Raw genomic sequence first — 13587 nt, 5'->3', positions numbered from 1 at the left:
CGATTGGCTCGCTTCCCCGTCGCTCGGGCGGCGCGCGGGGCGCGGGAAGGGAGGGGGCGGTGTAGCGCGGCGCACGCGCTGCTAGCGCGGCTGACGGCAGAGGCGCGCGCGGCGGTGACGCTGTGGCGGAGCCGCTGGAAGCGCCGCCCGGAGCCGGGAAGAGCTGGAAGCGGCGCCAGGTCAGTGCCGGCCCCGGGGAGCGGGGTGGTGCCTGCGGCCCGCGGAGGCCCCCGGCCCGGCGCTTGGGTGCCACAGAGCGGCCCGTGGGGCCCGTGCTCCCCTCACGTTGTGCCCGTCTGGGCCTCTTCCTCGCCTTGGCTCCTTCCCACCGTTTGCCGTTCCTCCTGCGGTGTTTGTTGAGGCTTCTTTGTTTTGATCTGTTTTTTTTTTTTTATTTTTTTTTTTTAGAGGTACTGCTGACCTCCTCTTGTCCTACAGAAACCTACACAGTTCGATGTTTAAACCTCAACACATAAAAGTGGGTAGGGAATGGGAAGCTGTTCCGACGGCACAGGGATTCTCCCCTCTGACTGGCGTTAAAGCTCAGCCTGCTGTTATAGTCCGGGAGGTCTGTGTGGTTTGGAATTTGAAAGGAGATGCGGGGTTATGGGCATCTGAGGGGGAGCTGACTGGCAAAGCGAGCTCATTCCTGTTTGCCGGGTTGGAGCCAACCAGCCAGCGGTGTAACCATTCAGTTTTCCAGGTCAGCGAGATGAGGTTTGTGGGGTTGTTTTTTTTCTTCTTCTTTTTGCTTGTTTTATGTTTTTTTGCTTTTTTTAAATTTTTTTTTTTTTGGTTGTTTGCTTGTTTGTGTTTTGTGTATTACATTTCTTCTGGCCTCAGGAGCGTACTGGTTCCCTGAGAAGCAGGCAGACATCACATCCCTTAGTGGCACTGAGGTGTTGTTAAATGGGTCCAGCTGTCAGGCTTGTGCCCTTCCAAGCGGCTCAGAATGAACAAGGAAGATCAGCATTCTGAAAAGGGAGTTCAGCCGTGCACAGCTAAAGTGCATTTTCATGAAGACCAGATAGCTTAATATTTTTCATCCACAAAAGGTGGAGTTTTTCTTTCATGTTTTCCAGTGGAGGGGCATCCTCTTTTATGTGCTAGTTCTGTTGCTTATCAGAGTTCACCACCAGCTCATTAAACTGTTAAAAAACATAGCAAAAACTAAAAAAAGTATTTTTCTACCTTTAAGTGATCAGTTTGGTGCAAGGAATGGTGTTGAGAGGGCAGAGCCATATGCCTGGGAGAGGTGCACGTGCCTTTCTGGCAGGAATGAGGCTTGATGGGAATTGCATTCCTGCCTTCCACTTCCTGTGACATACAGCTCACTTTCTCACAGGATGCTTTAAGGGATTCTTCTAAACAAGAAACTATGTTAATTAAAGCTAATCTGGTTCCTTAGGGGTTTTTTGTTTCTTTATCGCTTATATCCGTGGTATAAACCCCCTTGCTTGCACTTTAATGTACTAAAACGGTACTGAATCCAATACTTCCATAATTTTTCGTTGTCTTTCTGGAATTTCCAAAAGGCAGTACTGCTCACATCATCTATCATGATGAAAAGTGTGGAGTTCCAGCTCTTAATAAATCCATAATGTGAAAAGCAATCACTGCTTTTTTTTCTTAACCCCAGCATTCCTTTCTACATTTCTGATAAGCCCACTGTGCTTTGGTGTAATCATGACTTCCTAGGCTTGATATGTGAGAGAAATGATCTTGCTTTCTTCCCTTTAAACAAACCCCCAAAACCTTACAACTACATTATGTGGAGGCCAATGCTCACATGCCTCCAAAATAACACATATTCTCCTGGTAGGTTTGCAAGAGGTTCTGGTATCCATAATTAAAATTTTCTAGTGGCTCACATTACAATTAGGCCAATTTTGCCACCATGTGGGGAAAGCTCCCCACTCATCTACATCCTTAGCCATGCATTCTTTTCTCTGTTTTGTGTTGGCTCTAGTCTGGTAAAACAAATTATTAAAAAATTAAATTCTTGAACTTTTCTCCTTTGACCTCTCTGGAATGTCCCACTTCTTTATTTTGGCGTGTTAGTTTTTCACTTTTTATCAACTTGATTCACATTGCTATAGTGAATAGTGAACTGCCAGAATTAGGACAGAAGGGTGAGGCTTGTGGCTAAAGGCAAGGAAGGAGAATAAAGACTTCCTTAGTGGGGGAAGGTGTAATTTGACTTAAGATTTAACAGGAAATTTCATCCATTTGTGTACGTGAACACAGGTGGTCCTTTAATTTCCTGACACCTTGCTATTGTTTATGTTGGCTTAAGATTATAAAAGTGATTGAGGAGTACATCCTGAGCCTGCATTGTTCAGTTTCTGGCTGGTGTGGTCCTTATTACATCTGGCTCAGTGTGTTTTTACATGTGGAATTAGGGGAAAACACCCTCATTTTAGCCAGGCCCCTCAGCCTTTCTTTCTGCAGCTGCAGCACAACTTCTCATCCTGAGTGACAGAAACCCTTTGATACCTGTGGCCTCCTGGTTTCAGTTTATGGAAAGCCAACAAAGAAGATGGGATTTCAGTGAGAGCAGATTGTTCTTTTCTGCCCTCATGCTTCAAGACAGGTCTTGCAATAAAAATACACTATTTCTCATCAAGATGTAGTGCAGAAGGAAGGCTGAGCAGTAGTGTTCATGAACTCTTCAGGGAATGAAATTCAGTAAGCTCTTGATAAAATGTCAGAAGACGATTTTGCAATTGATGTGGGATAAAGGCAGTTCTGGGCTCACTACAGAGAAATGCAAGCAAAAACAGGACTTGAAAGTGGAAGATTCTGTGCCCTTTTCTGGAAAGGATGAGTAGTGTCTGAGGTTACATTGTACAGACATTGAAAATCTTGATGGCTTCTTTTCTCACTGTAGTTCTGAAATTTATGCCTTCCCTTCCTGCTCTCAGGAATTCAGGATTGCTCCTCTTAGCTTAACCTCATTAGAGTGAGAGACTACAAAATTGGGACCTGGTGTTTGCAGGCAGTGACAGCTGGAGCAGGGTATGGCATGCACTGGCTCCAGGGGAAGCCTGTTGTACCTGCCACATTTATGGGTGAGGGGATTCTCTTCTTATAACCTGATTTTGATTTCACCCAAAGAAACTATGTCGGTGGTGTAAGCAGGTAACTTTTTTCACCCCATTTCTTAAAAATCTTGTGCCAGAAGCTTGCAGAAACATTTTCCAAGCAAATCAGCAAAAGCTGGTTTCAAAGATTTAGTGGAAAAGAGTACTATCTAAATAAATGAGGGGAGAAATAGGGAGCATCTGTGCAAGTGTTAACGGTGTGTCTGATAGCCTAGGTTCACAGTCAAACCTGCAAGTCCAAGTTTTCCTCCAAAAGAGATCTGGGGTGTTACAAATGCTTTGTATAGCCATATGAGTATGAAGAGCAGTCTGCTTGCTTTTTTAAGATCCTGCTTTTGAAGATCCATTGAATTTTCTGGGTAAAATTAATGTAAGTCTCAAAAGTTACATGTTGAAACAGGATGATCTACATTTGCAGTATTGGATAAAAGTTCTATTAATACAATAACTGGTGTAGGTTTTCATATTTTCTAGTACTATGTTCATCTACATTGTGGCTTCTAGGTTATCACCCTTCTAGCACTTTTTGTCTCAGTTTTAGTGAGGAAGAGCAGGAATAAAATCAGATCTATCTTCATTAGCACAAATAAATAGCTCTAACACTCTTAGAGCTCATTGAAATTGAAACCTCTTGAAATTGTTTTATGTGGAGAAGAAGGGTTCAGTTGCTTTGATGTTGCATCAGAATAGTCCTGGAAGTGGGGGTGTTTGCGTAGTTCAGTTTCTGGCTTCTGTGTGGTCTTTCATCCTGTCATACTGAAGGGTTTTTTTCAAGTCACTTGTTCTCCCCCGACATCATTTCGGGCATCTCTGGTTACACTGAAGGCCTCATACATTTGATGCAACCTTAGTACAGTCTGGGAGAAGTTACCCTGATTTTCTTCACCCAGCAGATCTGATTATGTTGTGTAACTGTAGGTCTCTTTTTCCAATGTTGCCTTTTATAGACACATCAATATTAATTCTTTCAATTACAGCAATTTTAAAAACCTAACAGATGTGTATTTAGGTTTGCTGTCCTACTGTGTTAACACAGACAGGTCTGCTTTCCTCCTGTACCCATAATACGGGATTGTATTAACGTAATTACCCAGAACAATTCCCCACCAACTGTCTCTTTTAATAAAGTCCTTGTTTAAATTTGGAAGTTCTTCTTTTGGCTGTTTCTGAATATGAGGCTGTCCAATGTGCCTTATTATTGATGCTGTAGGTGCTTACTGGCATAGCTGAGTATCTTGGCCATTATATTTTTTTTTCACCTGAAAAGATTCCTTGATGTTCATAAATTATTAAGGTCAGTTCAGGCATTATTATGAAACAGATGCACGTCCATTAAAACCTTGTTAAAAGGTGTTATCATATTTCTTTGCACATGTAATTAATTCGGGTTTGACTTACTGCTTCAGGGGAAGGTGAAATCATTGCTAAAGGATGCAGTGGTAAAGTCCCCTGTGTTTGAATTTTGTGAGCTGAATCAGTGTCTTTTTTGCCTGGTGAAAGATGGTAAGAATTTCCAGTTTAGGGATTAAAAGCCTTGGATTCTTCATGGACGAGACATCAGCTTGGCCTGGTGAGATCTGGCAGTAGTATGCATTTGCTTTTTTTTTTTTTTTTCCCCTCAAAGATGGCACTAGTCAGTTGTTTGTTTCACTCGAAGACTGTCTTCTGCAGGATTTAGTGTGTTAATCCACTTTTTGAAATGGAGGATAACAGGAAAGAATGGATTCTAATGTTTTCAGCATGCTTGTATTTCCATATATCCCCACCTGGAAGAAAACAATATCACAGTCAAAGTGCCCTCTGTTGCCTGAGGACACAAAAGATTTGGACATCACTCAAAATCTCCAGCAGAGTAGAAGAAAATGTCTTAAAACTCCTAGTCCCACTAGATGAAAAATAATATTTTCTAGTGATTGACACTAAGAAATATTATTAAATCTCTGACTGTTGCTGGAAACTCTTGGAGTTGATTTTATTTATTGGTTCCTTGTAGTCTCTGTTTAAGCTGTTTGAGTGCATTATTCAGGAAATTGTACTTTAAACCTGTCTTGGAAGTGTCTGTGGAAATCTGCAGCTGTCTTATCAATGCAGAGAAACTGCTTTCCATCAGCTCTCAGATGAGGTGTCCAGAGTGAGATGTGCTTATTTAAAAGCACTTTTCTCTTTTTTTGTAATTCGACTGATGTCTGAAGGTCACTGTGCCCCTGCAAGTTGCATCACCAAATTTTTCTGCAAGGAAGTTTTAGGGAAAGTGGATTGTTAGTAGAGAAGATTGCCTGCTCTTCAGATCAGCACTTAACAAGCTTTTGACTTTAAAAATTTGACTTTTTAACTCTCCTGGGGTGCTAGGTTTTATTTAAAATTGATCTTTACATTTATTCTTTACTGTGCTTTAACTCTGAATAGGGTTCAATCAATTTGAATAAATCAAGGATTCCCTCCAGCTTCTGCATTGACATGGTTTTGTAGTGTCAGTATGTTCCTGACAGATACAGTCAAAACCAAGATTTATCTTTAAGTACTGAAAGACTGAAAAAATACCGACAGAATGATGTTGATCTTTATAGACAATATTCTCTGACAGTATTTAGATTTGGTCTGACATAGAGATTCCAAAATACTATATGGCTAACTCTTGATGGGGCATCATTTATTGCTAACACTTTTACCTTCAATGCAAAGCTCTGTAAAGCTCTCCTTTGTGTGAGATAAATCACTGTGTCTCTGGCATGCAAGAGAAAGCTGGCTGACTCTAGAAGTACTTGTTTCATGGTTAATTTGTGATGTGATAGATGTGTTTTAATTTAATTTCCTTAAAGGGAAGCTGTAGCTGGACATCCAGGCATTGTTTGCTGTGAGCTGTTCTCAGCCTGCGCACCAGCAGTCAACAAATGTCATTCAGTTAATTTCAGTTTGAGCACTGTGAATACCATTTGGCCTTAAGTTAGACGAAAAGAAAAGCTCAAGCAGAGAAGTGTTTTAAAAGAAAAACACAAAGGTGGTGTTTTTCTTATCAACAGGCAGGAAAGACAGGGTGATGTTGATTTACTTACTGTGAAGCTTCACATTCCACAGTCTAATTGCTTTGCAGTTGTTCTGGCCATAACCCTTGAGAGGAACATCTCACCTCAGTGGCAGCAGAGGGTAGGGGTGGAAGAGGAGTAAAGCCTAAGTGGGGAATACTACACTTTTTTGAAAGGACACTGTTTCTCATAAGAAAAAAAAAAATCCAAGGAGGCTACTGTGATAAAAGATCAGAGATTTTTGAGAAGTCTTAGCTGATGTGGAGTCAGCAGCTGCTTCGTTACAATACAGATTTTATGATCTCAGAGGGATGTCTTAGTGTGGGGAGTGGACAAAAGTTGTGTATTGGTGTTTGTGAAGAGGCCCATCACAGGTTTTATGATAGTAATGAAAAAAGAGGTTACTCATCCAGATCCGTTCTTCTGCTGTCACTTTTTGCTTTATTTGATCACCTTGAAGACTGGGGAGATGTATATACAGAGTGTGCAACATCTGAGGGAAGTGAAAATTGAGATTGGCAGAGTTTTGCAATTTAATGTTTCAGTTCACATGTAAAAATTGCATAGCAATGATGAAAAAAACCCCCAAAATTAGGGTGAGGCGGGTTTTCTTCAGTGGAAGGAACCTTTTGCTTAAGAAATGGTTACTCATGTCCTAAACTAGCAAAGAAAACTCATACTGAAAAAGTTAATTCAGAGTGTTATTGATGTTAGCTGGGAGCACAATCTTCTGAATAGGTATTTCAAAAGCATCTCTAATACTTCGTTCTTCCCTTGAATTACTGCTGTTGTCTGTGAGCTAAATCTGGTGACAATGTGAGGAATTCCTTGCATATGATCTTACATATGTTGCCATGTATGTCACAGAAGCTTTTAATAGTCACAAACCATTTGTGCCATTTGATGTTATGGTGAAGAAAAGTGAAGTGAAAATAGAGTACTTAGAAATTATTGTCCTGTCACAGACAGCCTGGTAAGTGGTGGTAAGTAACTCAAAGGTTACTTCACAGAATACTTTTTCTTTAAACACATCATCACTTCATGTTGGGTATGTCTTGATTTTTGCTTCATTTATAATGCTATATTTTTAATGGGCTTTTAAGGCCTGAATGTGGGACTTTAAATGAAGGTTCAGTCCTTTGTAAGGACCTATTTGCTTTTATAAGAACAAGGCTGAAGCAGTTTGTGGTGCAGGAGTTGGTAGTGCTAATGTTTTTCGTGCTGCAGATAGTTGAATGAGGTCTGTCTACGGGCAAGTATCTGTTCTCATGGTGCAGCTGGGAGCTTTTGCATGAATGCATACCAGCGTGTACAGAAAGCTGTCCTCATAGTGCATCTCTGCCCAGGAATGGCTGAGGTGTTAAACCAGGCAGGGCTGCTTACAGTGGGATCAAGTGATGTCAGCTGAGGCCTTCAGACTTCACTCTTGGGCTGTCTTAGGGCCTTTCCTGCTGTAGCCATATTCTGCTTTTCCCAATTTACAAGTCTCAGCTATCCCAAAGCTGTCTCCTAGAGCTCAGCTTAAAGACAGCTTTCTTACTCTAGCTGTGTTGGCTGTGGCTGAATACAAATGAAATCTGCTGTATGTTTTGGTACTCATTTTTTGTGTGCTTTTAAAAAAATGTTTTACATCATTTTGCTTTCAATGAGAGATATAATTTCCTATTTCTGTAGCATTATTGACACCTAAGGAGACAGTACAAGGCTTAGGAAAGGGAAGTGGAAAGCACCCCATCTTTTTCTTACCTCTAAGTAAGAGAAATAAGAACTTTGGAAGTTAGAAGACTAGCTTAGAACCCATCTGCCTTTTTTTTTTTGCAGTATACATGAAGCTCACAATCTGAACCTGCTATGACTGACCCAGACGTCCTCACTGAGGTCCCAGCAGCTCTCAAACGCCTTGCCAAATATGTGGTGCGTGGCTTTTACGGCATTGAGCATGCTTTGGCTCTGGACATCCTCATCAGGAACCCCTGCGTGAAGGAGGAGGACATGCTGGAGCTCCTGAAGTTCGACAGGAAGCAGCTGAGGGCTGTCCTCAACACCCTCAAGGGTGACAAGTTCATCAAATGCAGGATGAGAGTCGAGACAGCTCCCGATGGCAAAACCACGCGCCATAACTATTACTTCATCAACTACCGCCTGCTTGTCAACGTGGTCAAGTACAAGCTGGACCACATGCGCCGTAGGATTGAGACGGATGAGAGAGACTCCACCAACCGCGCCTCTTTTAAATGCCCCATCTGCTTCAGCACTTTCACAGATCTGGAGGCCAACCAGCTGTTTGACCCCAGGACAGGTAAGGGTACAGCTAACAGAGTGCTCTTGCTGCCTCTAAGTGCTGGACTTAAAGGAGACAGAGCCTTAGGAAAATTCTCCTTGAGTTTGGCCAGAGCTAGAAGGCACTCTGTTTCTGCAGGTGGTAAATGTTTCAGCAAAATACAAATATAGTGAATACAGATTTACACAGACTGTACAGACTAATAGCAACCTTGGTGAATTGTTTTTGAGTAACAAGCAGTAGAGAAATGGGAATCTTGTTGAAGTCACACTCAAGGGTGAATAAGGCAATCTGTCCTGTTGGAAGCTGATGGCTTTTCAGTATAACCTGGTCTTGCCAGTAAACTGTAAGACTTCCATGTGTTTGCAGAGAGGGCATATGTAGAGTTGATTTTAGTTGGTCATGCAAGAAGTGAGTTGTTACTGTTTAATATTCTCTTGCCTAATGCATTGTACTGCACAACCTTGTTTCCTGGTGCAAGGCAGTCTCACGAAAGTTAAAAGAAATTAATTACAGACTTGTCTGTGGTTGGGAGTAAACAAGATTCTTACTCATGTAGAAGTCTCAGTGGAAGAGACATTTCATATGTCTCATGCATATGAAATGAGAGTCTTTTTTGGGTGTCATTGTCTACTTTGTGTTTCTGTGCCAGGGAATAAAAGGAAGAACACCTGCACCTGGTGAGATTCTGTTTTGCTAGTCTAATCTGGGATTATTTTGGGGGGAAGGCAGGGAGGTCAGGTGTAAATTTACTTTTCAATTTTTTCCTTTTGAGTTCTCTGTCCTGATTTTACTTTTTCAGAAAAGTAAGAGGACAAAAGTCAAGAGAGCTCTTGGATACATTGAAGTCTGATGTTCTGTGTCAGTTAACATCATGAGAATCTGTAAATTTGACTGTTAAGCAACACTGAAGCTTTTAATCTAGGGTTACTGATGTTTAATCTGCCAAGTGCAAACGCCCAAGAAATGTTCAGCCTATCATTTTCCCTTTTCCTGCCTCCAAAGTAAAAAAGCTGTGAAACTCCTTTTACTCGAGCAACCATGAAGATTTTACTTAGTACTAGAGAAGCAGAATCCACTAAGTCAAGTGACAGTTGTTGATGAAATCCAGCACATCTCACTGTATAGAAATTACTTCCTTGTGGAGCGCCAAACCAGCAGCACCAGCATGGAATTTCTGTGCTCACCACTGGGTGCAGAGACTCTACATGCCCTCCACAGTTAATGATCATCTGTGGTGGCTACGGTTGTGTGTGTTGGGCTGAAGGGAAATGGTGCTTTTGCAGTTTGCTTTGGTAAGGAGAGAGCAGAGAACCTGTGCAGAGAACACATGCAGTGGGGAATGTGAGACACTGATCCCAAGGGGACGTGTAGCATTTAGCAAAGGCCTGTGGCCATTGCCTCCCAGCCTCTGTGGGCAGTGAGTTCTGAGAGCAAAGAACTGCCTGTCAAGGAGGTGCTGAAAATAATAATGCTGGGATTTGGCTTTGATACCGAGGCCTGTGCTCCAGGAACTGATAAGGTCAACCAGGGGTCTGCCTGCAGTACAGGCACTGGCTGTGTCCACAATGTGAAATCATTCACTGGCACATGGAGTGTTTTATGTTCTGATGGAGGAAAAGGCTGAGTACTGTTTTCTTAGCAATTCCCAGGAGTTCTGTCAGTATTTGTGCAAATAACAAGATTGTCAGTTTACTTCCACTGACTTTCAATAGGAACATACCTGCCTAGAATTCATGTATATTCTGTTTCTCAACTTATTTTTAAGTCAATGATAGCTTCATCTAGATAATGCACAACGATACTGTTGTGTATCTGCTTTATATTGCAGTGAAATGTGTTTGCATGTTTCTTGCTGCTCTGGAATTCTGTAATAGAAAAGACCTGAGAGACCCCTAGGTCTTTCACAGAAGAAGCTCATGAGGTCAAGACATGCAGAGAAACAAGGTTTATTAGACAGTGAAGAGCCTCCTTTTCCAAGAATGTCTTTAGCTCCTGTCAGTGCTAAAGATAAACCTCTCCCACTCATGGAAAGCTGTGGCAGTACAGCTGCTGAAGGGTAGCTGAAAGCCACATAGCTTCAGTCACAGCTGACCTGAGCTGCTCGAAGACTGCAGCTATGTTGATAGAACTTTGTGAATTAAAAGGCCTGCAGGGCCAAAGTCTGTTAATCCATGGAGCAGGTAGGACATGGAAGACATCCTCTGCACCAGTCTGGACCAAGCTGCACTTAAATTGAGAATTTTTTGTTAAAAGATACCGTCTTCCACTGCCTGCCTTTTGTCCTTGTCATTCAGAGATAGGTGTGATTTAGATGTCCTGTGTTTTCTTCTGCTTTACTTTCCTTTTTCCTGTCTACAACTCAAATGCAAACTCTGAGCAATTGTAGAATTATAAGAGTTGCTCTTACCCCTCCTTATTAGCAATGGTGAAGAGATTTCCAGAACCACTCCATGACTGTGGTCATTTAATTGAAATTTGTGAATTAAGAGTGCTTATGAAGAGCCTGTTCATAATTTGGATCTGAAGAGCTCTTTAATTTTTACCACAGCATCTGTGTCTGCCTCTCAGATTTAGCAGACCTTTGTTTCTTACAGGTCAAGTAGCTCTCTTTTGGCTGTGTTCTTTACACCATCTCTGAATAATGTCGAAATACACTGAAGTGTTTATTTTTTCATCAGAAAATGGGATTATTGATGGTTTTGGAGGGTAGACACAAGTCTGCTGAGAGAAAATAATTGATAATGAAAAGGGTTGTTTTCAGGGCATGTAGGTACAGATGTGCTTTGACTGTTGTTCAGTTAACTTGGAAAAAACATTTTGAACAGAGTAGCGTGTTTGCCACTGAAGTAATTTTAAATGTAGATTTTAAATAGTTGAAATGTTACTTTGTGAGTGTGTTTTCCCTGTTTTTAAAAGCATTATGAGATTTTTTTTCTCCATCCCTTTGTCTGCCATTAAATGTCTTAACCCAAAATCCTCCAAAGACTTTCTATGCTGTTGAGCATAGAAAGGTTGAGCAACTCTTATCTGGTAGTTGAAGTTCAAGGACAGGGTGTGAGACAGTGAAAGTCAAGATGATGGCCAAAAGCTGGAGTTTTTCTGCTGCTCTAACTCACAAGGAGATCTTTTGGAAAGTGGAAAGAGATGCATGCTGTGTTGAGGGAGTTGCTTGGTTGTATGGCCAGCGAGTGAGTGCCTGTTAACTGTGAGCATGGCATGCCCAGGTCAGGAGTTGTAGCTCCATCTGTTCTACATGAGGAGCTTGAAGACATCTCCAGCTGTCACACTTGCTCCTCAATGGTGGTTTTCACTGTTGCCTCCAAAGAAGCAATATCAGTAACCTCTGGTTTTAGAGGCAAACAGGGTGATCACAGCATGATTTCATTGTACAAAACTAGCAATGGAAGCTTGTAGCAAGCCTTAGAAGAACTTTCTGATTGAAGAGTTTGCCTATCGATGGGACTTGGCGCAGACTGGGTTGTTACAGGCTGAGCAGCCACTTCTGTGACTGTTTTGTAATCTACAGGAGGGAAAACAAGAATGCTGACTAACGAAAACTGTTACTTCTAGCTTTCTTTTTCAGCTAGGGTGACTGAGAAAGGGAAAGGATTGTTGTTTTCCTGGAATATCCCAGTATAAGCACTTGATCCTTGTCTTTCCCTTGTGACATCATTAGCTGTCTGACCGTATTCTGGTATTTCATCACTCCTCATTCTGCATGTGAGCAATAGTTTGCAGCTGCTGCTGTGATGAAGCCTTATGCAGGTGAAAAGTTTCAGCTATTCCCCTGAACAAGATAAGGGCCATCTCTTGAGGCAGAGGGTGTACAAGGAAAGAGTTTAGTTGAGGAGGAGTAAGAAAAGCCATCTGTGAGATGTGTGATGTGAATAACACTACTGAACTCAGTCTACTGCCAGACCTGAGCTGACAGTGGACACTGGCATAAGGGAGCACTGGGTTTTCCTGTTTCACCTAGAGACAGGATGTTACATTAGTCTCTTAAACCTATAGAAAGAATGTTCTTCTCTCTGCTTTTTAATGAAGAAACTGCAGAAAATTGAGTTCTGCAGGCCAATCCCGTGAATCACAGGTCAGTCTAAACAACTCGATACCATTTTGTGGACTGGATGTTTGGAGAATTAAATCCACCCACGGGTGTTCAGTGGAGTGCGGGGGAAGGACAGGAGGAGCTGCTTTTCTTACCCGGTAGAGGGCTCTGTCTTTTCTCTCTACAGATGGGCTTGGCTTGCTTAATCTATGGAATGTCACAGCACTGGAAATTATGTTCATGGATGTGTGTTTCTGTAGTGTGATTAATTGGATCTGGCTGGAGAAGGTCTCTAATGTATCCTATTCTCATACCCTAATCATATTTGTAAATCTAGCGTAGTGTTGGAGTTGTGTCAAATTCAAGGTCAGTTTGAAAGAAAGTATGTGACTAGAAACAGCAAAAGGGAGAGTGAGGTGGAAATGAAGAAGTGGCAGAAATGAGATTCTGCAGTACATCACACTGGTATTCAGCCCTGAATTTCCTTAGGTATTCTCAATACCAAACTGTGTTAGGATACTCACTGGTGCAGCAGGTGAATTTGATGTTAGAAAGCGTAAGGCTAGATGAAGTAGTTTTTCCACTTCTCTCTTCCACCTTTGCAATATAATTTTTACTCAGTCTCGTGTTTCTTTCACTTCTGTTACTGTGAAGAAAAATATTGGTGTTACCAGTGCATTGTAATTACAGTTGATCTCTTATGTCCATCTATAGATTGTGCCCTCACCATAACATTCAATTAGATAAAGTGTGAATAGTAGTGGAAAGAAAAGGGAACAAGACAAGTGGGTAACGTGAATCAGAAAGGTGATGCTTGTTGGGATGTTCTTAACCACAGTTGTAATCACTGAAGTATTTTGTTGTTTTTGGAGATCACAGCAGTTAATTACTTGTCAGCTCTTCATCCTCCCACAGTTTGCTCTTGGTTTGGTGAATTATTTTGTGGGGATGCCTTGCTGTTCCTGTAAATGCACTGTAATGATAACATACTGTGTATCTGGATGCCTTTCTTACTCTGGGTACTGATAAGAAATTTAATTTGAGAAGAAAAAATTGAAGGTGACAATATCAGTTTTATAGAAGGAAAGACAACATCTTGAATATCATTTTAACCAACTTGTTTTATTG

The 13587-nt window shown here is 41.6% G+C and overlaps 1 protein-coding gene across 3 annotated transcripts in view; it reads left to right on the top strand.

The window, feature by feature from the left end:
• Positions 1-35: 35 nt before the first annotated feature.
• GTF2E1 (general transcription factor IIE subunit 1) overlaps positions 36-13587 on the top strand; it is a 48984-nt gene continuing 35432 nt past the window's right edge. The window contains exons 1-3 of one of the 3 annotated variants that reach the window (XM_058829987.1): positions 80-179; positions 409-717; positions 7949-8426. In XM_058829987.1, coding sequence (XP_058685970.1) covers positions 7979-8426 — 448 coding nt within the window. In that variant the 5' untranslated portion in view covers positions 80-179; positions 409-717; positions 7949-7978. Of the gene's footprint in view, positions 180-408; positions 718-803; positions 1007-7948; positions 8427-13587 lie in introns of those variants that run through there. The other 2 variants (XM_058829986.1, XM_058829988.1) reach the window with 2 other exon arrangements.

This window comes from Poecile atricapillus, chromosome 1 (genome assembly GCF_030490865.1).
Source record: "Poecile atricapillus isolate bPoeAtr1 chromosome 1, bPoeAtr1.hap1, whole genome shotgun sequence".
Lineage (NCBI taxonomy): Eukaryota > Metazoa > Chordata > Aves > Passeriformes > Paridae > Poecile > Poecile atricapillus.
This window is presented reverse-complemented; position numbering and strand designations above follow the sequence as displayed.